A 27991-nucleotide genomic window follows, 5' to 3' on the forward strand; every position below is an offset into this window, starting at 1 on the left:
TGAGCTCTAGTCATGAGCGAGAAGCCATCTCGCTCAGGCGAGAAGGTCTTACCTAAGCGAGAGAACGTGACAGCACCACTGTTCCCCTTTTCGAGCTCTCGCCTAGGCGAAAGGAGCTCGCTTGAGCGAGAGAACCCTCTCGCTTGAGGGAGAATGTGCTCAGGTTCTTCTTTCTTCTTTGTTCTTGGATGTTTGCCACATGTCTAATTGAATTACTATGTTAAAGCATGAAATGAGTGATTTTGTATGTATTGAATGGTTTATGGACTGGAATTGATGAACTTGACATGATCTTGGCATGTAACATGAATGGGATGGTTGGTTATAAATGTTGATATGGAATTGGCAAATATAATGACTTTATGTTGGTATGGTCAGGACGTAATTCCACGAAGGTTTCGTGGGGGTGCCTAATTGGTCAGAACATAATTCCATGAATCTTTAGGTGAGATCTCATGGTGGTGCCTCAATGTTCAGGACGTAATTTCACGATGGTTGCGTGGTGGTGCCTCATTGGTCAAGACGTAATTCCATAACCCTTGTTAGTGGGAGTTCATGGTGGTGTCTCATGCTTAGGGCGTAATTCCACGAAGTTCGTGGTGGTGCTTCATTATATAATTTAGTAAGGATTCAAGTAAGGATTGCATCATGACACTCTAAAGAGTCAGATAGTCTCACGTAGAGCGTACTGACTCAAGTGGTGAGAGCAGTAGGAGGCCCTAGTCTTTGGCAGGATAATGGCCTTAGATGTTTGAAGACTAACCTTGTGAGTGGTAGGGTGAAACCCATTGGCAATTGGCTCTGCAGAGCAGTAAAGGCCACCACAAGTGCAAGCATCCAGTGAATCAGACTAATTATATGTATCCGGATAATTCGTGTCTTGAGTCTTACTGTCTTGTTTGTGAGTGATCACATGCTTGGTTGATGTATGTATCTTTGACTATAGAATTGTATGCAATGGTATGATAAAACATTTTTCTACTCTAACTTACCATTTTTGCTTGTTTGTATGTCTTGGGTGTGGTTTTCTCCTCTTGCGATGATCATCAATTTATTGATGTGAGCAGATGTGAGAACTCCCTGTGGTCATCAGGGTGATGGAGATTCCGCTGCTTAGTCCGTCTTGGGTCAGATTCCACTTTTTCAGAGTTTACTTTAGGACTGTGATCCATGTATTGTTTGCTCCTTGAGCATTTATTTTGGATACTGTAGATCCCTTACGCTATTTTGTTATTGGTATCGTGATGTGCCTTAGTTTTCCTTCTAAGTATTTTTCTGGATAACTATAAAGAGTAGCGTTTATATTCCATGACTTTACCCATTTTATTATTCATCGTAATGTTTTATTTAATTATGTTATTACTTATCTAGGACGTTATAAGTCTTCTGGACGAGAAATCAAATCGCACTAAATATATATAAGAAAATTAATATATCGTAAATTTAATTTAGTTTGACGAAAAAATGAATATATTACATTCTTTCTCAATTCATGTTTGCTGTAAAAGGAATCTTCATCCTTTTTCTTTTCCTTTTTTGTCTTGGAGCCGAGCATGTCGAGTCTTGTCTTCGAGAAGCCACAGAACATGCCCTTAAAATAACACCTAATTTAGAACATCTGTCTTAGCATGTCATAAACTTTACGTTATTATTATTATATTATAAACCCAAATCTACACTTGCTTATTCACACACCTTTTCACGCTCCCCAGCTTCTTTATGCTCCGCTGCCCTTCTTCCCCACTCTCCCAGTGCTAAATTGAATCAAATTTTGCAACTTGGTAGAGGTACACATACTTGAAGAATGAGGGGTCCTTTGGGTGCAGTAATAGGTAGGTTCCCATCAAGTGATGGAGTTACCCAAATGGGTGGAATCATAAGACACAACAGGCAATGCAGGGACATCACTGTTCTTGTGATCTTCATAGCTTTTTCGGTGGCAATGGTAGTCAACTCCAGCTTTGCTTTCAACCAAGGAAACCCACTAAGGTGAGTAATATAAAGTTTCCAACTTTATCTGGGTGTTTGCTGTTTGGTGAAATTCGTAGCGAATGCATTTATAAAAAATAATGTCATTTTCTTGGAAAATGGGTTTTCTCGTTTCTGTGCAAGGGATTGTTCAGATTACATGAAATTCTGATTTTCAGATAGCAGGTGGGTCAAATCATTCACTTTTGATAACAGACACATGCATATGTAGTAGCATTAAGCCCATTACTTTTGTTCTCCTTTTTTCTGTTATCATTATGTAACTTGTGATTACTGCCACTGTGATTTACCAGGCTTACTTATGGACTGGACTACAAAGGGAATTTGTGCGGCGACAAGCATGCCCACCCTGGCCTCAGTGAATTGGAGCTCAGATATTGGCAAAATCCTAATCAGGTTTATGAGAGTGGACTGAAGGATAGCAAATTCAAACTGGGGGATGCCCGCAGTATATGCTTGTCTGAGTGCCCTATACCTTCCGAAGATTCCCTTAATTGGGTGTGTGATTATCCAGAAGGAGATATTCGTCTTTCCATGACGGATTGGGCTAATAGGAACTATGATTATTTCGAGTTCCTTACACCCGAAATGAGAAATTCCTCTCTTCAACTTCAGGGTCCATGTTATCCTGTCATATTCCCTAGTGTAAATGGTGAGCAAAGTATTCCATTTTTGATGCATTAATAAATGCATATGTTGTATGCTAGCAAATGGTTGTGAATGCATAGCTTTGATTATTCACCATGGATGGATGTAGGCCCCTTGTGCGAAAGACATTTTATTTTTTTCTCGCTTCTTCTTTTATATGCACCTTTTGTAATGTTTTTTGCGTGTTTTGGAGGGTGGGTGTCAATCTCCTATATATTGAATTTATATTGTACCTGGTTCTTAATGCTTATTTTTGTCTAGTTTACTGGAGTTGCCAATTTATTGCTCGACCATCAAACACGTCTTTGAAGCATTGGCAACAGATGGGCGGAGTCAAAATCAATGAAGACATTATTATTGATAAGTCTATTCACAAGTCTATTAATTCTCGATCTGCTGTTTTAAAGGTTAACATTTTTCTTCTACTTATTTATTTATTTATTGGTAGTGATTGTGATTTGTTCATAGGAAGTATTATCACTCAAAATCCATGTTCTATCTGGGTACATATTATAGCATTTCTCTATTCTATTTCAAATGACAGCTGCTTTGTGTAGTTCATAAACTACAATATCATCTCCCAGTGCCTGTATTAGCCGAATGGGCAGTGCTTAGAAGGAAAGCATCTGGTTTGGATTGAAACTGCTAATAGTTTTTCAGTGATAGGGTAAAAATTATGATGCTAGTAGATATGCATTTTGTGTGAAATCTGTATAACATATCTATTTTCATCTCCTACTTTCTCAATTTTATTCTCCAACTGTGCCTCCCTACCAATGTTGATTGTCTTTATTTTTTATGTTGTGCCATTCAGTATTTTGTGTGTTATGTGCTGTGGAATTTGAATGTGACATGATCTATATTTGCAGAGGTACATGGCAGACATAGGAAAGGCATGGCCTGTGCTGATTGTTTGTGGAGGGATTTTGCCTCTTTTTCTGTCTGTGATTTGGCTGATGATGATTCGACATTTTGTTGCTGCAATGCCTTGGATAACAGTTGTTCTGTTTAATGTTCTAATAATATCTGTCACAATGTTCTACTACCTAAAAGGTCAGTAACTCTTTGGCTGTTAAAGTTTTTTTTTTTAATAAAATATCAGTGTTTTTATGAAATATCATTATATAAATGTTGAAAAAGTACGAGTACTCTTTTTGGATTAATGTCCTTTTGTCCCCACTTTATCCATTCTATTTGTTTAATGCTTGCTCTAGCAGCATAGCCTCAATTTTTGAGCTTGTTGTGCCCTTGTATCAACTATACTGTTTATATCCTATCAACAAGAAAATTCTTTTTTGGATTTTGTGTGGCAAGGGTAAAGCCATTGTTTATGACTTACAATAAATAAAGAATAGCTTCCCAGGCAAGAGATAGGCCAGACCGATTCTACACATGTTTTGGTAAAATACTTAGCTTTCAATGTACTACATAAAAGCACATAAACTATTAGGATGCATTTCTTATGAAATATATGAATATGGAGTATAGAAAGTGCTATATTGCTGAGTTTTCCTGGAGATATGTTGACCAAAGAATTATTGATTAGATCTTATACTGTTCTCTCAATAAGTTTATATTTATTGGTGATTTTAGTTGCCACCTATGGTGATTTTAGTTGCCACCTATTCTGTCAATAGTACTGAATTAGTTTTTCTTAATAAACAGCTGGATGGATTGGAAATGATGCTATTTCTCCCATCATTGGTGAACATGATCCTTACGTTAGTGTATATGGGAGGGTAAGTAACATCCTAAGTGAGTCTTCTTTGTCTCTCTATATTGATGAATTTTTGTTGTAGATCTAATGAAACTGTCACTTTTAGGAGCTGACTCATATACGGGCTGTCACTATACTTATGACCTTTATCATGGTTGTTGCCTTTCTTACATCAATTGCTATTGTTCGACGCATCCTTATGGCAACATCTGTCCTGAAGGCAAGCATCACTTTATAATATGGAATTATTTAACTATGATTGGTTTGTTTACTTTTAGTCACTTAATTTATATCCAATGGCAATTGCATGTAACTTTTAGACCTTATGAAGTACCATACACTATGAGTATTGTGTTACTGGCTATGGAGGAGCAGTTGGGGTACATTTATAGAGTTGTGCAGGGAAAATAAGAATTCAAAGCTAGTGCTCATTTTGTTTATTTTCGATCTTGCAATGGTAATATTGACAGCTTTATCCAACTATGAATAGGTATTAAATATAGGTAGTAAGTGGTTATATTGGAAAACTATTATATGTACCTACAACATTAATTACCTAAATATAACATCTGTTGGAGCTTGTTTCGATCCTTATTTCTACGGTTTCAACTTTTGTTGAAAGACTTCTATCTCTCATACACTTCCTCCACCACTATTTGTTGTCTTTTACAGTTGGCACTTATTGTGGCTTGTAGATTGTTGCTGTAGTTTTGATTGTTAGTGAATTCTTCCTTCAATTTGCCTTCCTTTACTCAAAGTGGATACAAATGTCCCCGGTGTTCGTTTTGTAAGAGAATTGGCCACACTCAAGATAAATGCTTCTCCTTTCATGTTTTTCCTAGCAGAACAACAAACACCTTTCAACTTGATAAGTTTTACAGCTTTTTTCTAGGGAAGAATATCAAGAATATTTAAGTTCGAATTCCAACAACCAAGCACAACCTTTCACTAGTTTCTCAAAAGCTTGTATTTCTCAAACATTGGAATGTCAAAGTTCATGCGTAACTGACGCAAATGCTTTCAATCACATTTATAGTAATACTAAGTGGAACTTTTGAAAAATTAAATGGAAAAAGTTAATTGTGCCTTAGTGGAACTTTGGTTCCTTGGCCAAGGTTTCCATGATCATTTAGACAGATGGGAGTTCACTACGGTCGGATCTAATTCAATAGTAGAGGAAAACTAATTTTCAGCTTTGTGCTCTACTCTGGCAATTAGTAAATCCCAATATTTTGAGAACTCTCAAGTCTTTCAAAAGATGTAATTCCTTTTGGAAAAGGCTCAAAATATTTTTGCGATCATTATCCAATGCCTCTAATATTTAGCTAATTGATTGGCTTTTTGATAATGATATTGTTAGGCATGAAAGTTGTTAGATATTGTTTAGATATTGTTTAGATTTTGTTTGATATTGTTAAGATATTGTTAGATATTGTTAATCACAATATCAAACAATATCTTGTATTTACTCTATTTAGTTTTAGTTACTCTTTTTAGTTGTATCTCTCTCTATTATAAAAAGATTACTCTATGTGTGGTTTATACACAAGGGAGATTAATCTCAAACCCTATTTTCTCTATATTCAACATGGTACCAAGAGCACTAAACAATCCATGATTGAGAAGGGATCCTTGTAGTAGTTCCTCTTTCCTAAATTCTCAGCCTTTAGCCCTAAGCCCTAAGCCTCTTTTGCAAATTTTCAGGTTTCACCTGATTGCAATTTTGTTTTCTGCTTTGAGGCGTTGGATTTTTAGGGTTTCTTCTACCTCCCTTCATGACTTCTTCCGCTTCTTCTACTATTTCCACTTCTGCCAGTGCTGCATCTCATCCTTCCGTCTACACTAACTATGTTAATGTTCACTTATCCATTGACAAATTAACTAGCCTTAATTATGCCACATGGTCATCAGACATCAGATTATGGCTTAAGAGTCGGAGGTATCTTGACCATCTTGCCTCGAAAGCACCTATTCTCACTCCTGCTGAGGATGACTATTGGGATAGAATTGATGCTCAATTATGTGTGGTTCTCAAGGGTACTCTTGATCCTTCATTAAAGCAAATTTTTCGTTCCAACGAAATGTGTGCTCAAATCTGGGAGCATGCCAAGTTATTATACACCAATGATACTCAACATCTCTATGATGTCTGTTTTCAATTTGCAGATCTTATTGCCTCTAAACATCAAGACTCTATGACTGATTATATGGGAAAATTCATGCTCTTTTTCATGAGTTCAATGAGTTATTGTCTCCTTCCCTCGACCCTACCATAGAGATCGCGCAACGATCTAAGTTTTTCATGCTAGGGGCATTACACGGACTTGTTGATAAATTTTCACATATTCGTTATCAAATTTTGGGTTTCCCGGTTGTCCCCATCTTGACTTCGATCTACATTACTCTTTTTGTGTGTACCAGAAAAACCCAACACTGATACACCTGCTTCTGTTGATGATTCTTCTGCATTGGCATCTCATTGTGATGATCGGACTCGCCGTCGCAAGTAGGGAAAATGGTGTCCTAAGTGTGAACATTCTGGCAAGCTAGGTCACAAGATTGACAAGTGTTATGCATTACATGAGTGTGAACATTGTGGCAAGCCAGGCCACAAGATTGATAATTGTTATGCATTACATGGTCGTCCTCCTCGATCTGTTGCAGTTGTTCGGACTGACCTTTCCCCACCTTCGTCTGCTGGGATCCTTCTTCTGTTTCATCCGATACATCTACTATGTTCAACAAATTTCTCAAATGGTATAAGGATTAACACTCTTCTAGTTCCACTATGTGTGTCGCACACAGGTACATCTTTTGTCCGTCTGACCCAATCTTTTTCTCCTGGTCCTTGGGTTTTTGATTTAGGAACTACTGATCATATTAATGGTAACAAATCTTTGTTCTCTTCTTTATCCTCTCCTAATCCTTTACCTTCTATCACAATGGTTGATACACAAAGGTGTTTAATTTCTCCAATGGAGGAACTGGAAGAGGCGCGGCTTTGAACGGCGCGTGAGGGACGATCAGAACCATATGGTCGTCGGTCGGAACTAACACTCCGGCTCGGCGACGACGTTGGTGGCGGCTCCGGCGATGGCTATGGCGATGGCTCCGGCGGGCGGCGGTGGCGGCGGCGCCGGCGGCTCCGGTGGCAGCAGCGGCGGTGGCGGCAAAGACGGAGGCAGCAGCAGTGCAAAAAAACCTTAAGCTCTAGATACCATGTTGAGAATAAAGAAAATAGGGATTGAGATTAATCTCCCTTGTGTATAAACCACACATAGGGTAATCTATTTATAATAGAGAGAGGTACAATTAAAAAGAGTAACTGAAAATAAATAGAGTAAATAGAAGATATTGTTTGATATTGTGATTAACAATATCTAACAATATCTTAATAATATCAAACAATATCTAAACAATATCTAACAAATCTTAAATGCAGTACTGAAAGTTGTTTGTTGGATATTAAATGCAGTATTGAAAGTTGTTGGTAGGATATTAAATTACTAGAAGTTGTTAGAAGAGACATTTGCTCCTGTGGCAAAGATGAATACAGCTAGAGTCATTCTCTCATTGATAGCTTATTTTGGTCAGGAATTGTAGCAATTTGATGTGAAAAATGATTTCTTGCATGAACAATTAGAGGAACAAGTCTATATGGAAATTCCCCCAGATTTTAGGCCTACTGAAGAAGGGAATAATGTATGTAGGTTGAAGAAAATATTGTATGGACTCAAGCAGTCATCCCGTGCTTAGTTTGGTCTACTCACTCATGTTTTGATCTCCATGAGGTATCGACAGAGTCAAGATGATCATACTTTGTTCACCAAGCATTCCCCAAAAGGTAAACTTGTACTACTCTTAGTCTATGTTGATGATATGATTGTTGTAGGAGATGATGAACAAGAGAAACAAATCTTGAGAGAAAAACTTGTCGCTCAATTTGAAATGAAGGATCCAGGAAAGTTGTAGTACTTCCTTGGGGTGTGTGAATTATTATGAATGAGAATTATTCTAAATGATCTCAAGGTGGCATGTGAAAAAACCTATGATCCTTGATTGTGTCAGCTATTAGCATTGCTCACAATACAGTTCAACATAATTGCACTAAACACAAATAGATTGACACTTTATTAAAGATAAATTGGATAATGGCCTTATCACTACTTCCTATGTCTCATTTAGGCTTCAGTTAGTTGGATAGTGGCCTTATCACTACTTCCTACAACTAACTTTAGGGGAGTGTTGTTAGTTGGATATTAAATGCAATACTGAAAGTTGTTGGTAGGATATTAAATTTCTAGAAGTTGTTAGAAGATTCTAGAGATGTCTTGTAATTATTACTTTAGGATTTGAGTTTTCTATACATAGAAGTGAATGTACTATTTTGAATCAATTGAATAAAAATCTTCTTTCTTTTATATTAGTTCTTTCTAGTATATCTCTAGTAATATCTCTTTGTTCTCTTCTATCTCTCCTATTCTATAACACCTAATTTCATAACCCTAGCTAATGGATCTAAAGTAGCTTCTCAAGGAACCGGTCAAGTTTCTCCCTCTTTAAGCCAAAAATTTGGTCTTTTTGTTCATGCTCATCCCTTTAGTCTAATTTCTTTAAGTCAATTAACCAAATCATTAAATTGTTTAGTAACCTACCCCTTGATGCCAACTCTTTTAATAAGGGACAAAATATATTTTTGAGGGCTTGAAACACCTCTCTTATAATCTCATTTATAACGATAGAAATTTGATACAATGAGAAGATGAAAGATCAAAAGGCTGAACTAGAAATCTATGTATAGAACTAGGTACAATAGTAGTAGTTCCCAAAACAACTACTTTCTATGATGTTTTAATACTTATTGTAACACTTCGCCTCAAGGTAAAGCATACAAATTGTATGTACCAGCTTGGAACAAATAAACTCAATTTGAGGTTTCCTTAAGGATTGGTTAACACTTCTGCAAATTAATCATTTGAGCCGATGAGATCACTGTGGGAAAGGAACATATCTCTCCTTTGTAAGCTTTCCATTTTCTTCTATTGCATATTGTAGTTCACCTACCATTGAGTTGGCGTGTTTTATGTATTTTCTTCTCTTTTCTCTAGTTTTCAAGAAAGGAACCTATCAATAACCTTCAATCATATTAATACGCATAGTACCGCACTCTAAGTATGGTGTTATTGGCTACGGAGGAGCAGTTGGGGTACATTTACAGATCTGTGTGGGGAAAATAAGACTTCAAAGCCGGTGCTAATTTTGCTGATTTTGTATGAAAGCTTTATCCAACTATGGCCATATGGATTTAACCTATCATTCCTCTTATTTTTAACAATGTATAAATCCTGCAACTTTTGCCGTCCTCTCTGACAATTGTACTTTTCATAAACCAAAATACATTTTTGTGTAGACATATTACACATCTCATCCTCATTGAATGATCTCTACCCACTTCACCCACACACTTGTGACTTTTACTCCCATATGATGTGTAATGTTAGTACATCCTGTTGTCACAATGCGTAGGCTAGAAAGCAGTAAGCCTGAAATTATAATGCTTAATTATTTACTTTACAGTGTCAATCAATTTAATTGATTTAATGCTTGTTCACAGGTTGCTGCAAAAGTGATAGGAGAAGTTCAAGCACTCATTATTTTCCCACTCATACCATACAGTATCCTTGTTGTGTTTTACATGTTCTGGATATCAGCTTCTCTTCATATGTTCAGCTCTGGCCAGGTGGTTCAGAATAATTGCAATTCTAACTGCTGCACATATGATCTTATTGCAAAACGGGTAAACTGTGATCGTTGTTGTGGTTATAGCATTCATTACACACCAAATATTGGAGTTGCCATCCTTTTCCACTTATTTGGGTGTTATTGGGCTACACAATTTTTCATAGCTTGCTCCTCGACAGTGATTGCTGGGTCTGTTGCCGCTTATTACTGGGCCCATGGTGAAACATCTGTAAGTTGTATGCCTCGTCCATAATGCATAATGCAATTTAGAGAATTCAGTGAATTTTTTTTTTTTTCATGCAGTCAATAGAACTATTTAATTATATTGAATGAATTGTGGTCTTGGCCTAAGTATTTTCCACAATTAATTGTTTTTCAGAATTGGTTCCTGATCAGTATAAGTTTTAGCGTGATGAGTTATTCAGACATGACTCATTTTATCAAATAAAACAATAATATGGTGCAGGATTGTGTTTAACTATTTGTATCAAATGTGAAGAACTCAAGGTGGATTCACAGCTTTTTAAAGCATAATTCAGACCTAACTTGCAAACGTTTGTGGTTTCTTGGTTTATGTATATGAATGAGATAATCTATTAAGTATTTTGGTTTTTGCATACAAAGTTCTTTTATCTACGCTGCTTAATATGATTCACATTTCCTAATGCAGTCAGAAATTCCTTTTCTTTCTGTCTTTTCCTCCATGAAGCGGCTTATGCGATATAATCTTGGGTCTATGGCTCTTGGATCTCTGATTGTATCATTTGTAGAATTTATACGCTTTCTGCTTGAAGCTATTCGTCGCAAGCTAAAAGGTGCAAGTGATGGCAATGACAGTTGCATAGGCAAGGCTGCATACCGATCTTCACAATGTTTTCTCAAGTGTATTGAGTGGACCATCAAATCAGTAAATCGAAATGCTTACATCATGGTAAATTTTGTCAATCTACGGTAAAGAAGATTTTTTATTAATTCAATGTGATGGCATTTGTTTTGTTATTGTGGTGCAATACATTAATTGAGAATGGGGATATAGTATAGTAATGGCAAATTGATGAAGTTGATTCAAGGAGTGTTGCTTCAATACGTTGAAGATTGTAAGAATGATGGTGGAAGACTGATGGAAGAGATGATTGAAAAAAGCGAAGTTAAGGAGGATGAGTGTTCTTGAGAGAGGTTCAACCGACTCTCAAGGAAGAGGCTAGGAGAGTTGGATTTAGGAGACTATCCTAAAGAACTCAGGAACAAATTTGAGATGCAATTTTGGAATCAATTCAATAGTCATTCCAAGTTGATTTTACAAAGACAGGAGGTCCTATTTATAGATGCTAGGTTCGGCTTTGTGAGAGAAAAAAAGGGGGAAAATTCAAATTTGATTTCCTTCATATGATCCTAAAACTCCAGCACCATGAGTGGATCAAGTGACAATTGTCTACTCATACTTTCCACACTTGCTTACATGTGCAAAATGTGTAAGCTAGGTGTGTCTCTCCATGTGTGACTGGCCTAGGGTTTCTATTGGACTTGGACAAGTGCAATTGAAACCCTAGCAAGACGAGCCTGTGTATTCCTACTCCATAGAATTTATTACACTATGGTTGGCCCATGATGAGAGTAATTTGGGCCTATTGAGACCCGTGGAGGCCTAGTCTTACTGTATCCTTCGGGCCTTAGTTCTAGTTGTTGATCGCTTGGCCTGGGGTCTTCCATGAAAAATGCAAGTGGAAGGTGATTCGCTTGTACTTGTTGTATTGTGATCGAAGCGTTCTGATAGAACTATGACCACAAAAACAAATCAAAAAAGCACAGCAAATGATAGTGTATGGAAACTGTATTATTGAATGTGTGAAAATGAGCAAAACGGTGGTATGACAATATACAATATCTCCAGAGTCTATGACTCCTCCAGAGAGATCACTCTCCTTACCCTATTTCATAACAAACTTCCCGTCTCTCCCCTCTCTCTTTCCTCCCTTCTCAAATACTAGTCTCCTTTTGCCACGTCATTACCCTCCTAACTAATTAATATTCCCTGGGCCTGTTTTCTTCCTCCTAGAGTAAACCTTCCATATCTTGGGTCTTCCACTAACATGGCCTTCTTCACCATCTTTCTCATGTTGTATCAGTCCCTCCTCAAGTGTTCTATCATTATTCCCTCCTCCAAAAATCGCCTTGTCCTCAAGGCGAAGATGAGGAAATTGGCTCTGTAGCAACACTGTATCTGATGAAGGATTATCTTGTTCCTTTTTAAGATTATTGAATATGGTATGAGTTGATTAAGAAAGCTAAGTGAAATCCCCACTGGACATTAAGATATCAAGCTATCTAGATGTGAAGGAAATGGAAAACACATAAACCATAGAAAACCAAGAATAATTAAAGGAAGAAGAAAATATAAAATGGAAAGGAAAGAAATGGTAAAAAAATGTGAGAAGCATGCCACTACAAAGCTAGGCTAGAAGCCATGGCAACCTTGAAGATGAGTGGATGTGTGCCGCCACTTGCTATGCAAGATAAGGCTTAAAAGTATTCACTCCCTAGGGAGGAAACTCTCACAAATGGTTGAGACACAAGAGTGTTTTTATTTCAAAATGTTCAACCCTTTTACATGTTTAGGAGCACCCCTTATATAGAAGAGTTTAGGGGTCTCTAAGAAAATAAAAGATACCTAAGGATGTCTCTACAAAAACCTAACCCTAGCTTCTAGAAACTAGGTCAAATAAGGTTACAAAAATGAGAGACAAAAGAGCTAACTATGGTGTGTGCAAGGCTAATTTCGTTCTAGCACAAAAGGAGACAAAGAATGTGTCTCATATGTCTCCAAAAAGTGGTCAAAGTGTGCTAAAAACAAAGGAGACCAAAGGTACATAGGTACACTTGCTTCATGCCTTTTACTTTATGCTTTATGCCTTTGCTTTACTCTCTCCTCCACATCATTTATGCTCCCCAATCACCATGCGCCACCTAGCATTGCTTTCTTACTCCTAATTAACCTACAAAGCAAATAAACATAGATTAGCATGTTGGCTTAAGTCAAGTCAACTATAGTCAACAAGTCAAACCTAGTCAAAGGTCAACAAGTCAACTAAAGTTGATTCAACTAAGTCAACTTAGGGAATCAAAAATAACAAACATAAATGAAAGGGATGAAGGATTAGTGAACTTCCTTTCTAAACATGCTTAGTCTTCTTAAGCATGTGCCTTCATCCTTGGTTGGGGTCAATCCTTCATCATCCTCCCCTTCATAATAACGGGCTGCCAACTTCGGATAAATGCATCGTGCCACTGTTTGTTGCCTATGTGGTCGTAATTTTACAAATGCCCATTCTCCTACTTCAAACACCACTTGTTTACGTTTCTTATCTGCATACTTCTTCATCTGCTGTTGAGCACGCTGCAAATGATATTTTAATTGTCGCAGAGCTTCATCACGATCCACTAATTCTGTTGCCACAGCCTCCACATTTGTTTCTCCTTGTGTAAAGCGAACCAAAGGAGGAGGTGCTCTCCCATATACCACTTCAAAGGGTGTTTTTCCCGTAGTCACATGAAAAGTGGTGTTGTACCATAATTCAGCCCATGGTATCCAATCCACCCAATATTTAGGTTGTTCCAAAACAAAACACCGCAAGTAAGTCTCTAAACACCTATTCACCACTTCTATTTGACCATCCGTCTCAGGATGATAAGATGAACTCATCTTTAGCACAGTACCTTGTATACGAAACAACTCTTGCCAAAATTAGCTCATAAACAAGGGGTCTCGATCACTTACAATTGAATTGGGTATCCCATGGAGACGCACAATTTCCTTAGCAAATATTTCAGCCACTTTTCTTGTCGTATATGGATGCTTGAGAGGTATAAAGTGCCCATACTTTGACAATCGGTCTACTACCACAAACACAACATCAAATCCCTTTGATTTGGGCAACCCCGTTATAAAGTCAAGAAAAATACCCTCCCAAACACAATCAGGAATGGGTAATGGTTGTAAGAGCCCAGCTGGAGATGTTGCTGCATACTTTTGCCTTTGACATATATCACATTGCTTAACAAATTCTTGCACCCTTCTTTTCATGCCAACCCAATATAGATTCCCAGCAACCCGCTTATATGTCCTCAGAAAACCTGAATGTCCTCCTGTAGGAGATGCATGAAATTCTTCTAAGATGAGTGGAATCAAAGGAGACGATGCTGACAAAACTAATCGTCCCTTATGCAACAATATGCCTGCTGCCAACTGAAACCCTGCTTAGGATTAACATCTTGTTGAATGTTGTCCACCACTCTTTTAAGGAACGGATCAGATTGTTGCTCCCCCTGTACCTGCTTTCCCTGCAACCATATAGGAAAAGAAATAATATTTCTTAATTCGCCATCTTCAAACACCCGTGACAAAGCATCAACAACTTTATTATCGGGGCCCGGTTTATAAACCACTTCGAACTGATATCCCAACAATTTAGCTATCCAATGCTGCTGTTCCGCTGTAGTTATTCGTTGCTGCAACAAATACCCCAAACTACGTTGATCAGAATAAACTTTGAAACTTCTGCCCAAAAGATATGGCCTCCAATGTTGTACAGCTAGCACTAAAGCCATTAATTCTTTCTCATAAGCGGATTTACTCAAATTATTTGGTGATAAAGCCTTGCTGAAGTAAGCAATAGGTCTACGATTTTGCATCAATACTGCACCAATTCCCGGTCCTGAAGCGTCACATTCAATCTCGAATGGTTGCGTAAAGTTTGGGAGAATTAAAATAGGAGCTTGTGTCATGACTTTCTTTAATTCTTCAAATGCTGTTAAAGCCGTTGAGTCCCATTTAAACCCATCCTTCTTAGTTAGTTCTGTCAAAGGCTTGGGAATCCTTCCATACCCCGCAATAAATTTTCGATAATATCCCGTCAACCCAAGAAAACCCCTCACTCCCTTCACATTGCGAGGAATAGGCCATTCTACTACACTTCGAATTTTTTCAGGGTCAATTGCCACTCCTTGTTCTGAGATAACATGGCCTAAATATACCACTTGTCTACTGCCAAACACACACTTCTTTTGATTCACCACAAAAGCTTGTTGCTGTAACAGTTGCAACACTAGAGATAAATTCTCTAAGTGGTCTTGCCACCTTCGACTATACACTAAAATATCGTCAAAGAATACTAAGACAAACTTCCTTAGATAGAGCTTGAAAACTTGATTCATTATTGATTGAAAAGTGGCTGGGGCATTAGTTAACCCGAAGGGCATTACCAAGTACTCGTAATGGCCTTCATGAGTGCGAAAAACTGTCTTGTGCACATCTTCCTCTCTCATTCTAATTTGGTGATACCCGGACTTCAAGTCTAGTTTTGAAAAGTAAGCAGCTCCATGCAACTCATCCAATAGCTCTTCCACCATAGGAATCGGGTATTTATCCGGCACTGTTACCTTGTTCAGTTCTCTATAATCCACACACATCCTCCATGAATCATCCTTCTTCTTAACCAAAATGACTGGGCTTGAGAAAGCACTTGTGCTATGCTTAATAGTTCCTTGATGTAACAATTCACTCACTTGTTTTTCTATCTCTTCTTTGTGATGATACGGATATCTGTAAGGTCGCACACTCACAGGTCCGACCTCCTTATACAGTTCAATACCATGAGAAATCTTTCTAGCTGGAGGTAATCCTTTCGGTTCCTTGAAAATTTCTTGAAAAGTGGACAACACTTGCTGCACTTCATTCAATTGTGTAATAGACAAGCCCTTGTCAATACCTAGATAATTTTTCTGTGTTCTTTGGGCCATTAAACTTTGCAAAGAAGCCACCATTTCTGTTTGACATCTCCTTTCTGTTTTCTGCCCCTGTAATTCCACTGGGTATCCCATCCAGTTAAAATTGATAACTCTGTTTTTCCAATCGAAAGTCACCTTACCAAATTCTTGTAACCAGGCTACTCCCAATATCATATCCAGCCCTCCTAATTCCAACACATGCGGTATTACAACAGTATGAAAATTTCCAAATTGGATTTTCACGGGCTTGCGTCTACCCAAAGTGGGTATCTTATGGCCATCACCCAACTGCACTCCAATAGGCTTTTCATTCTCCATTTCCAATCCCAAAGCTGCCAGTACATGAGGAGATATAAAGTTGTGGCTCGCCCCACTGTCAACCAACACCACCACAAAAACTCCATTAATAGAGGCTTCCAAGCGTAAGGTCGAAGGAATAATCCTTTCATTCCACCTATCTCCACTCCTCCAAACATTCCCATAGCTCCGCAGTCCAATGTGGACTCTTCCTTTTGCTCCATCTCCTTACTAGCGATAATCTCTCCTTCCTCATTCACGGTTTCATCATCACCCAACACAAGCAACCTCAACTGTCGTTCTGCACAATTGTGTAATGGATGATATTTTTCACCACATCTGAAACAGAGCCCTTGTGCCTTACGATTCATTAATTCAGAATAAGGGAGATGTTTAGTACCCTTATTTCGTTCTGATGGAGAAGATCGATCGCTATTAGCACGTTGTATGGGTGATCTAGCAGCTCTCGCCCCTCCTTGGGCCACACTTTCGTTTGAGAACCCTTTGGATTGGGCTCTAACACTTGGACCCACTCCTATACCCATCTTATTTGGGTTGTAACCCAACCCAATACCAATTCTATCTGGGTTCTTCGAAACCCATCCTTGATTTCCTCTTCCCATGCGTCCTCCGACTCCTTTACCACTTTGTTCCCCATATAACTCAATTTCTACGTTCCTCGCGATTCGCATAGCCTCTAAGCTGTTGATAGGATTGAAAGTGCGAACACGTCTTCGAATCTCCGGTCGAAGACCACTGATGAAATATCCCAAATATTGTTCTTCCGACAATCGTGATACCTGGGACGAAATGAATTCAAACTCCGACAGGTATTCCTCTATGCTTCCTGTTTGATTCAAGTCCTTAAGTTCCTCATAGGGATTGTCACTTCGACCACCTCCGTATCTCCCAATCAGCTCTTGTTTTAACTTCGTCCAAGTCAACCCCTCTCCAGAGTCGCGGAGAAGATTGAACCAATGGATAGTGGCCCCTGAACCTCGAAATAAGTCTCTGCGCGCGTAATCCATCCCACCGGGTCAGTTCCGTCGAATAAAGGCAATTCTACCTTCTTCGCTGTCATCCTTTCCTCCGGTGACGCTTCCATTTCTGGAGACGATGAAACCCGCTCTTCACTTCTTGCAGTATGCAATCTAGCAAATTCCTCCAACATAGATTGACGAAACTCCACCAACGATTGTCGCATTGAAGCCTCCATTGCCGTCAAACGCTCCTCCAATGCTTCCACTCTATCTGACATCTTCGGTGGCATGGAAAAAGCTTAACTCCGCTGGCTCTCCTCGCAGGTTTCCGGCAGGTCGGACCAGTGATAGAACTATGACCACAAAAACAAATCAAAAAAGCACAGCAAATGATAGTGTATGGAAACTGTATTATTGAATGTGTGAAAATGAGCAAAACGGTGGTATGACAATATAGAATATCTCCAGAGTCTATGACTCCTCCAGAGAGATCACTCTCCTTACCCTATTTCATAACAAACTTCCCGTCTCTCCCCTCTCTCTTTCCTCCCTTCTCAAATACTTGTCTCCTTTTGCCACGTCATTACCCTCCTAACTAATTAATATTCCCTGGGCCTGTTTTCTTCCTCCTAGACTAAACCTTCCATATCTTGGGCCTTCCACTAACATGGCCTTCTTCACCATCTTTCTCATGTTGTATCAGCCCCTCCTCAAGTGTTCTATCACGTTCCGTAGAGACTGAATTTCATTTCCCTGCTTTGGATGTGTTTTTTAAGGTCTGCTTCATAGAAAGCAAAACATGTACTAGAGCAATATACTATTGTAGGCTGCATCGAGAAAATGTTATTGTAGTTTTGTGAAAAAGGTAAAACGTGATGATAATAGTGTCTTGCAAAAGTTATTTACCTTATATTGTCTTATCTGCTGCTGCCTCAGATTTATCATTAAAATAATTCTAATCGACATCCTTTACCTAGGATAATGCATCTTGCTTTAGATTTATTCTGACGCTGAATCTCAAGTAACTTCCTGATGCGTGCATATTGCTATAATTGGCAAAAGTTTCTACAGACTTTGTTACCTTTTTTTACTTGGCTTTTAAAAGTGTCTTTTTGGCACCTGCAGATTGCTATAACAGGCAAAAGTTTCTTTACTTCTTCTTCCATTGCAGCAGACCTGATAATGAATAATATTCTGAAGATTGGTCGTCTTAATGTGATCGGAGATGTCATTTTGTTCCTTGGAAAATTGTGTGTCAGCCTCTCATGTGCTTTGTTTGCGTTCCTCATGTTAGAAACTCACAAATACAGATCTGCTCTTAACAAGACCTCGTCTCCACTCTTACCTGTTGTGGTATGTTTTCTATGTTCCAGGGTCATTAATACGCAATTCAATAATTACACATAAAATTCTTCTTCACTCTTTAACAGGGGAAAGCTTTTCAAATTGTTTATTTTATATTATTAAACTTGATAGCTCTTTGTGCCAATAAAATGGTCTGTTATTACATACAGTTTTCATATATATATATATATATATATATATATATATATATATAATATATATATATATTATTTATATTTTAAAATCATTATGTTAAATCACTGTGTTGCAACCTATAGCTATTTACGTAACTTGTATATATCTTGGGATTGTACATGAATCAATGGCTATGCAGCTGCACCACTAATTGCACGGTACAATACACATTAGACTCAATATACTCATGTTCCAAAGAAACTTTATGAGAAGTGTTAGAATATAATTAGCTATTACAAATTTTTAGGAAATCAAACATTACATAATATTGGATATTAGTATGATTGATTCTTAATTATTAGGTGTCTTTATTGTAGTTGATTCTCTTCAATAGTATAAATACATATTGTGTATTCTGACACACGATACATTCAAAACATATAAATATCTATAAGAATTGTTAAATATAGAGGAAAAACTGTATTGAGTTAATCTCCGTTATGTCTAAAATACACATAGGGTGAATATATTTATAATAAAGAGTGATACAAGTATATATGACAACCAAACATAAATATGGTAAATAGAAGATACTGTTACAAATAATATCAACAATATCTACCAATATCCACAATGTATATGATGAGGCTCCTGCGTCATGGTACTCGCCGGAAAAGCTCTCCAATCGGCATTCCACCGATTGAAACTCGCGGAGTGCGAGGGAAACGCAGTGGAATATTTCGGAAATGGAGTTTAAGCTCGGATCTCACTGGCTTGGTAAACCCTAATGAGGTTAAAACCTAATCTAGGGTTTAGGGTGAGCTGACGAAAGTGGGAGTATTCTCAACCAATCTATTTAACATTCATCTAAGCTAACCATTACATGAGGTTGGCTTTCCTTTTTATAGGTGAAAAGGCAACCGAAAAAACATAGAGATGAAAGGAAAACGTGAAAACAGAAACCCTATTAACTCAGGGTTGGTTGGCCTAAACAAAATTCCTAACTAATACAGTGAAAGGCGTGAAGCAGGAAGAGAGGGATGCTCGCGTGAGTAAACCCTAGGCAAGGTTGGCTTCAAAAGAAAGAGAAAGCTGTGCAGCAAAGCAATTGAAAGTGGGTGAAGAAACCCTAGCTGCACGCCTTTCTCGTGAAGAAAGACTGGTTAGAAAGATTGAAATGGGAAGTGAGGCTGCGTGACGAAACCCTAACGGTGCTCTAAGTTAAATAGAAGATACTGTTACAAACAATATCAACAATATCTACCAATATCCACAATGTATATGATGAGGCTCTTGCGTCATGGTACTCGCCGGAAAAGCTCTCCAATCGGCGTTCCACCGATTGAAACTCGCGGAGTGCGAGGGAAACGCAGTGGAATATTTCGGAAATGGAGTTTAAGCTCGAATCTCACTGGTTTGGTAAACCCTAACGAGGTTAAAACCTAATCTAGGGTTTAGGGTGAGCTGACGAAAGTGGGAGTATTCTCAACCAATCTATTTAACATTCATCTAAGTTAACCATTACATGAGGTTGGCTTTCCTTTTTATAGGTGAAAAGGCAACCAAAAAAACATAGAGATGAAAGGAAAACGTGAAAACATAAACTCTATTAACTAAGGGTTGGTTGGCCTAAATAGAATTCCTAACTGATACAGTGAAAGGCGTGAAGCAGGAAGAGAGGGATGCTCGTGTGAGTAAACCCTAGGCAAGGTTGGCTTCAAAAGAAAGAGAAAGCTGTGCAGCAAAGAAATTGAAGGTGTGTGAAGAAACCCTAACTGCACACCTTTCTCATGAAGAAAGACTGGTTGGAAAGATTGAAATGGGAAGTGAGGCTGCATGACGAAACCCTAACGGTGCTCTAAGAGGAAGAGAACGCGTGTTGGTTGATCTGCGGAAATGAAAGAGAACAGTTGGGTTGCGCATGTGGCTGGATCCGTGTAATGCAAAGTGATTGGGCTGAGTAAAGACAAAGCCCAATAGTCAGCTTCCACATTCCAACATTATGCCAGCTTTATTCCATACTTCATGATGCTCTGCAGAAACGGACGTTGGAAGAATTGGGCTTCTCGACCTCATATGATGATGCACGCTGATTGCAAGTATTGGTTGGGTGAAGAATTGGGCTGCACGCGTAGATTGGCCTAACAGAGACGCAAGGCTTCACTATGCCAGTAAGAAAAAGCATGTTGTCCACATTGGTGTGGTGAATTGGGTCCCAGGCCCAATATCAATTGGCAGCTTGGAAATAAAAGGCTGCAATAAGCAAAACAAGCTCAATTAAAACAATATTTATTTAATTGAAAATAAAGAAATTTAAAGAAATTAAAAAGAATAGGCCTAGGTGTTGGCCTAATGCTATAAGCCTTATTGAGGTCATATAATCCCCTCCCTCTTGAAGAGGATCTGTCCTCAGATCAAGAGGGTTGAGAAAGGCTCACAACAACTAAATTGAATGGTCCACCTGGATCAAACACAAATCTGCAACAGTCATCAAACAAAATGACATGAAAATCATAATGACTATGCAACATAATTGATTGGGGAATGTGTTAAAGTTGGCTTATAAATTTTGAAAAAGTTGGTATTAGGCCCACTTCAAAAAACAATGGCTTACACTTTGACTAAGATGATTTTTGAAAAGAATTTTAAAGTCAAAGTGTGTTTGCACAAGATGTGGAGGAGGATGAAATAAGGGAATGAGATGGAGAACAAAAAATTTGAGAAGGAAACAAAACAAAAGTTTTAATGAAAAAGTGAGAAGAGTTTAAAGATGGGAGAACTCCCTTTGGAAATGGGATCTTCATGTAAGGAATTGGTGAATGATTGATCACCAAATCCCTAACACCGAGTTCCGTTTTTGCTTTTGAAATGCGCGTTAACTCTACCACTTTAGATTAGATTTTAAGTTCACTCTCTTGTCTTATTTTCTCTCTTTCCTCTTGTTAGAATAAATAGTCTTAAAGGAGATTCATTTTCCTAGGAGCATGCTTTAGATCTAGTTCCTAGAAGCATGCTTTAGTCCTAGTTCCTAGGAGCATGCTTTAGTTCTAGTTCCTAGGAGCATCTTCTAGAATTCTCCTCTTTCCTCTCATCCATTGTATCTAATGTACTATAAATATTGAAACCTAAGAGGAGAGAACACACACTCTCAAATTCACTCTAAAATCTTCTTCTCTTTAATTTCAAGTTGGTATCAGAGCGGGTCGATCCCGCTCTGCCTGTCTATGTCAAAGGATTGGTCTTCCATCGTCCACCGCCGTCCACCGCCGTATTTTTGCCATCCAGCACCTGGGTTCGAGTCGCCTCGAGGAGCGCAATCCAACCCCGGTGGTCGCGCCTCCGTACGTTGCTTCACGCGCCGCCACGCGTCGTTCAACGCCACTGCTTCCATAGGCGCGTGGGTCTCACGCGCCGCCGTCCCGTCGCCAGATCATCTCCAGACCACCTTCGTCTGACTCGTCGGAGCACCGTGAGTCCATATTTGTTCTTTGTTTCTGGTTTCACAGCGTTTTGGTGAGTCTCCTAGGGTTCTCTCTCCTAAAACCCTAAGATTCTTTCTTGACCCCTGTTTTTTGTTCGGTTCTGCTGTTTTTTCTTCGGATAGTCCACCAGCTACTGTCAACTTATCATGTCTTCAAGGAGTATTCCATCTTTTTCGGGCACTACTTCCATAATTTTGGAAAAATTAAATGGAAAAAATTACTTGTCTTGTTCTGCATCTGTGGAACTTTGGTTCCTTGGTCAAGGGTTTCATGATCATTTGGAAGAAGATGGAAGCTCAGTGCCACAAGATCAAATTCAGCAATGGAAGAAAACTGATTTTCAGCTTTGTGCTCTACTTTGGCAATCAGTAGAGCCTAATATTTTGAGTACGCTTAGGGCCTTTAAAACATGTCATTCTTTTTGGAAGAAGGCCCAAAATATATTCGCAAATGATATCCAACGGCTCTACGATTCGGCTAATCGACTATCTTCTTTAAAGCAATCTGACAATGATATGGTAACTTTTATGGCTGAAGCTCAATCTGCTGTTGAGGAATTAAAGGTGTTCTTAGAAGTGGACTCATTAGAAGAAATAAAAGGAAAGTTGGATAAGTTTTACATGGTTATGATTCTTCGAGCAATGAATCCGAAATTTAATCATATTAGGGATCAAATTCTAACTAGTCAAGAAGTCCCTTCTATGGAGAACCTGATAACACGTCTCCTTCGTGTTCCATCCCTTAAGCATAGAAATGTCCAAGAGAATGCTGAGTCTTCTGCTATGATTTCATTTCGTGGTAAAGGAAATCGTGGTGCTAGAGGAGGGCGTGGTGCTAGAGGGCGTCCCCAATGCACATATTGTAAAAGAATGGGCCACATTCAAGAGAATTGCTACTCACTACATGGCTTTCCTGGAAAGACAACCAATATTTCCAAAGCTGAAAGTTCTGAGACAAAATTCTCTGAAGAAGAATATCAGGAATATTTAAAGTTGAAATCCAGCAACCTAGCTCAATCATCTACAACTCCTAGTTTGTCAACTGCTTGCATTTCACAATCTACGGAGAGTCACAACCCATGGATTATTGACTCAGGTGCATCTGATCATATTTCTGGTAATATCTCCTTGTTCTCCTCTCTCTCCTTTCCTAAAACATCTCATTTCATAACCTTTGCTAATGGATCCAAAGTAGCTTCCCAAGGAATTGGTCAAGTTTCTCTTTCTCCTTCTTTGAACTTAAAATCTGTTCTTTTCGTTCCTGAGTGTCCCTTTAGTCTCATCTCTTTAAGTCAATTAACAAAATCATTAAATTGATCAGTAACCTTTGATGCCAACTCTTTTGTCATACAGGAACGTGGTACGGGTCGGATGATTGGCGAAGGACATGAATCTAGAGGCCTTTATTACCTTGGTTCTAGCCCATCTATATCTTGTGTTGCTTCATCTCCTAAATTGCTACATGACCGCTTAGGACATCCTCATTTGACGAAACTAAAGAAGATGGTCCCTGAACTCAATAGTCTCCAAACTTTGGAATGTGAATCATGTCAATTAGGGAAACATGTGAGGTCTTCTTTTCCTAAACATTTTGAATCTAGATGTGATTCTGTTTTTTCTATTATCCATTCTGACATTTGGGGGCCAAGCCGTGTGTCATCTTCTGGCTTCAGATATTTTGTTATTTTTATTGATGAGTTTTCTAGATGTACCTGGATTTATTTAATGAAGGATCGTTCTGAACTTTTGCAAATTTTTACATCCTTTTTAAATGAAATTCAAAATCAATTTGGGAAAATAATCAAAATTTTCAGAAGCGATAATGCTAAAGAATATTTTTCCTCTGAATTATCCACGCTCTTAAACTCACATGGCATTTTGCATCAGTCTACTTGTCCTCATACACCTCAACAAAATGGTATAGCAGAAAAGAAGAATAGACATCTAGTTGAAACTACTCGTACCTTATTGCTTGGTGCAAATATGCCGATTCATTATTGGGGTGATGCTATCCTAACTGCATGTTATCTCATTAACAGGATGCCTTCTTCTTCTCTTAAAAATAAAGTTCCTTATTCCATTCTATTTCCAAAAGAGCCTCTCTTTCATATCACTCCACGTGTTTTTGGTTATGTATGTTTTGTCCATGACATGTCTCCAGGTCTAGACAAACTCTCAGCAAGATCTATCAAATGTGTCTTCTTGGGTTATTCTCGTCTTCAAAAAGGATATCGATGTTACTCTCCCGAGACCAAGAAGTACTACATGACTACCCATGTCACCTTTGTTGAGCAATCTACCTTCTTCCCTACTGCTACTTGTGATTCAAATTCTATCCAACATGTTCTACCTATTCACTTCATTGAGTCTCCGGCTCCGATAGTCCAAAATATCGTACCCGATCCTACTGAGCCGTTGTCGCCACCCATTATTACTTATCAACGCAGGAACCAAATGGCTAGACCAATACTCCAAAGTGAGTCCTCTTTTGAAGGTCATTCTTCATCATCACCTGGTATCACGATTCCTGATCATGATGATTTATATTGGCCCATTGCCATCTGCAAAGGTACACGATCTACTCGAAATCCTCCCTTTGGAAATGGGATCTTCATGTAAGGAATTGGTGAATGATTGATCACCAAATCCCTAACACCGAGTTCTGTTTTTGCTTTTGAAATGCGCGTTAACTCTACCACTTTAGATTAGATTTTAAGTTCACTCTCTTGTCTTATTTTCTCTCTTTCCTCTAATTCTTTTGTCTCATTCGCTTCTTTGGCTTTTCTTAGACTCTCCTCTCTAGCCTTTTCTTCCTTATCTCGTTTCTTCCTCTCTTTTATCTCTTGTTCCTCTTATTCTCTTTTAGCACAAAGCTTATCAAACTCTTCTTTTTCTCTCTTCTTTTCATACTCTCGAAGCTTTTCAAGCTTTGCTTGCTCAGTCTTATATTTTTCTCTCTTTCTTTGTTCACTCAAGAGCAAGTTCAAATTGTGCTTAAAATCTTTTTCTAGTCTAGAAAACTTAGCAATGTCTTGAATGAATGCATCCCTAATGTCAATGAAGTCTTATATCCTAGCTTGTTGCTCTTTTGTGATCCTAAATGAACGGGGAATGAAATGTTTTCACATGCATGTTTTTAATTCATAAAATGTATTGATGCATGATTTTCTCCCCTATTTCACTTTATACTGTCTCTCTTGCCACCACTCAGATGCACGTCCTACAAACCTAGATGTAACATGCCTATGTGACTATAATTACTAAACATTGGTTGCACCAATTTCTCTGTATTCCACATCCAATCTCTAAATGATATTGGTCCTATATCTTCCCCAAAGAATGGAATGTCACTATGAATGGTATGATGCAACTCATGACTACTATGCCTACCTAAATGCACACTACTATGCCTATCTACATGCATACAACTAGAAGAAAAACTCATTTTGAAACACTTTTAGCAAAACAATTTTTCACAAAGAAGTTGATGAATTTCTAAAGAGAAAATAGTGGAAAAGATTTCTAGAGGTACTCCCAGGAAAGGGAGGTGAGTCTCATGGACAAGCTTAGAAACCAAGCCTTTCCTAGCCAAAGATCTCTAAATTTCTTTCACAAAAATTCTCAATAAAAATACAAATGAAAACAGATTGTGTGAAAAACCATTTGACAAAGTTTGTGAACAAATGAAAAACCTAAAGACCAAAAGAAGGTCAACTAGGTGTTAACACATTGCACCTAGATATCACGGTGACGTAAAACATAAATTCAACATACAAGTGGTCTTTAGAACCCCTTGAACCTCACACTACACGCTTAAAGTGTTACAATTAAATGCTAAGGATGGGATTGCTCTAAAGCATTTTCCCACCTAAGCCAAATGAAAGGGAAAAGAAACAACAAACTAAAAAAAATACACCCAAAATCTGTGATATAAAACAGAAATAATGCAAAAAGAATCTGGCTAATCTATGTCTCTCTCGGCCAGCCTCCAAAGTGTGTCACCCTCAAGTGTTTGCACTCCTCCTTGAAGGTCCCAACTCACCCCATTTTCCTCTCGGTGGCCACTCAATTTGTTTTTTTCTCACCACAACGGCACCTTTCAGAAGGTTATCACCTACAAGGCTGCCAAAAACAGTGAGATGCAAAGAATCCAAAACAGAACCAAGTGCAAATCAAACTGTTGCGTGAGAGTACAAATCAGAAACACAATAAAAGCTCAAATTGAGGCAAGGACAACATCAAGTGATGGATGTAATAAACAAACTCAAAGGATAGCCAACAAAGACAAGCAAGAAACAAGCAAAGAACCTTAAGCTCTAGTTACCGTGTTAAATATAAAGGAAAAACTATATAAGGTTAATCTCCCTTGTGTTTAAAGTACACATAGGGTGAATGTATTTATAATAAAGAGTGATACAAGTATATATGGTAACCAAACATAGATATGGTAAATAGAAGATATTAGTACAAACAATATCAACAACATCTAGCAATATCAAACAATGTCTATGTTTCCTTAATAAACAATAGATGTTATATTTCCCTAATTAACATACACGCAATATATCTAGCAAGAAGCAACCAATTGTTGCTTTTACTTGATTGTTCACTGGCTAGATGGAGATCCGAAAAAACAAAAACACAGTATAAGTGACCAACTCTTGCATTCGACGTTGCCATGGATAAAATCATGTGCAGATAAATTTCTTCATAAATCTTTTAAGAAGAGAAGGTTGAATTAAGTTTTTCCCTAATCTAAAATTTGTTTATGTATAAATTAGTTTGTAGTTTTTTTTTCATATTTACTATTTAACATACTTATTTATGATTTATGCATAAGTTAATTTAGCTTATAGAAAAGTTTATAGTATTTTTTACCATCAAATGTGAATTTTGAACAATTGTGTTAACCTTATATTGTGTAATGCAGATTTGTTGGGCTCTTGGATACATTGTTGCAACCCTTTTCTTTGTTGTTGTGGAGATGTCAATTGATACCATAGTCCTTTCATTCTGCCAGGATTCTGAAGAGCACCAAGGGACAGCCCAATATGCACCTACCCTTCTCACGGAGACTCTCACTGACCATAATGAAATGCAGAGACTCACACAAGGACCCTAAAGAAACACCATGTCCATGTTAATTTTACAAGCTTAGTTTTGTTCCATCACTTATATATATATATATATATATATATATATATATATATATATATATATATATATATATATATATATATATATATATATATTCTTAATTACAATGGTGGACTTAGATGGAATTGATAAGGTTTCTTTTGACAAATGGGTTACTTAAGATTAAAGCAGAGAAATATATTTTGAAGGGTTTAACACACCCCTCTCATAATTTTTTATTTATAAATTTTCTATTTATAATGGAAAACTAATTCAACAGTACATGGAAGCTAAAGGGACTGCATTAGACACCTAGGTGCAAAACTACGTACGACTATTAAATTGTATAACACACTACACCTTACTTAGGCTAAAAGATGATACATAAATGTAATTATTTTAATACCTTCCTTAAGTTAGAGCATACAAATTGTATGTATCAAGTTTGGAATAGATGAACTCAATCTGAGGTTCCCTTATCTTGTGTTTGGATGGAGCATTTCAACTGTAACATCTCATTTAAATAATAACATAATTAAATGAAATCTTATACCGGATAATATAAAGAGCCAAGTTGCGGAGTATAAGGTCACTCTTTATAGTTATTCAAGGTACTTAAAAAAAAATACTAAAGCTCACTACAATGCCTACAACCCAAAAGGAGTAAGAGATAGCTAGTATTCAAAATAAAGTCTTAGGGACAATACAATACACGGGCCTTAGCCCTAAAGAAAAGCC

General features: G+C 37.9%; 1 protein-coding gene across 2 annotated transcripts; it reads left to right on the plus strand.

Annotated features, from left to right (window-relative positions):
- Window positions 1–1602: 1602 nt before the first annotated feature.
- Window positions 1603–27301, plus strand: LOC114170677 (choline transporter protein 1-like). Of its 2 annotated transcripts, XM_028056204.1 has the most exons (10): window positions 1611–1989; window positions 2283–2641; window positions 2899–3044; window positions 3507–3690; window positions 4303–4376; window positions 4461–4574; window positions 9969–10325; window positions 10767–11027; window positions 18283–18510; window positions 27048–27301. In XM_028056204.1, exons 1-10 carry the CDS (start codon window positions 1805–1807, stop codon window positions 27237–27239), a joined length of 2100 nt encoding a protein of 699 aa, XP_027912005.1. In that variant the 5' UTR covers window positions 1611–1804; the 3' UTR covers window positions 27240–27301. The 2 variants fall into 2 exon arrangements, with proteins under 2 accessions (XP_027912006.1, XP_027912005.1); XM_028056205.1 differs by lacking the exon at window positions 18283–18510 and having other exon boundaries at window positions 1603–1989.
- Window positions 27302–27991: the final 690 nt, after the last annotated feature.

Source organism: Vigna unguiculata, chromosome 11, assembly GCF_004118075.2.
Source record: "Vigna unguiculata cultivar IT97K-499-35 chromosome 11, ASM411807v1, whole genome shotgun sequence".
In the NCBI taxonomy this organism is placed as follows: domain Eukaryota; kingdom Viridiplantae; phylum Streptophyta; class Magnoliopsida; order Fabales; family Fabaceae; genus Vigna; species Vigna unguiculata.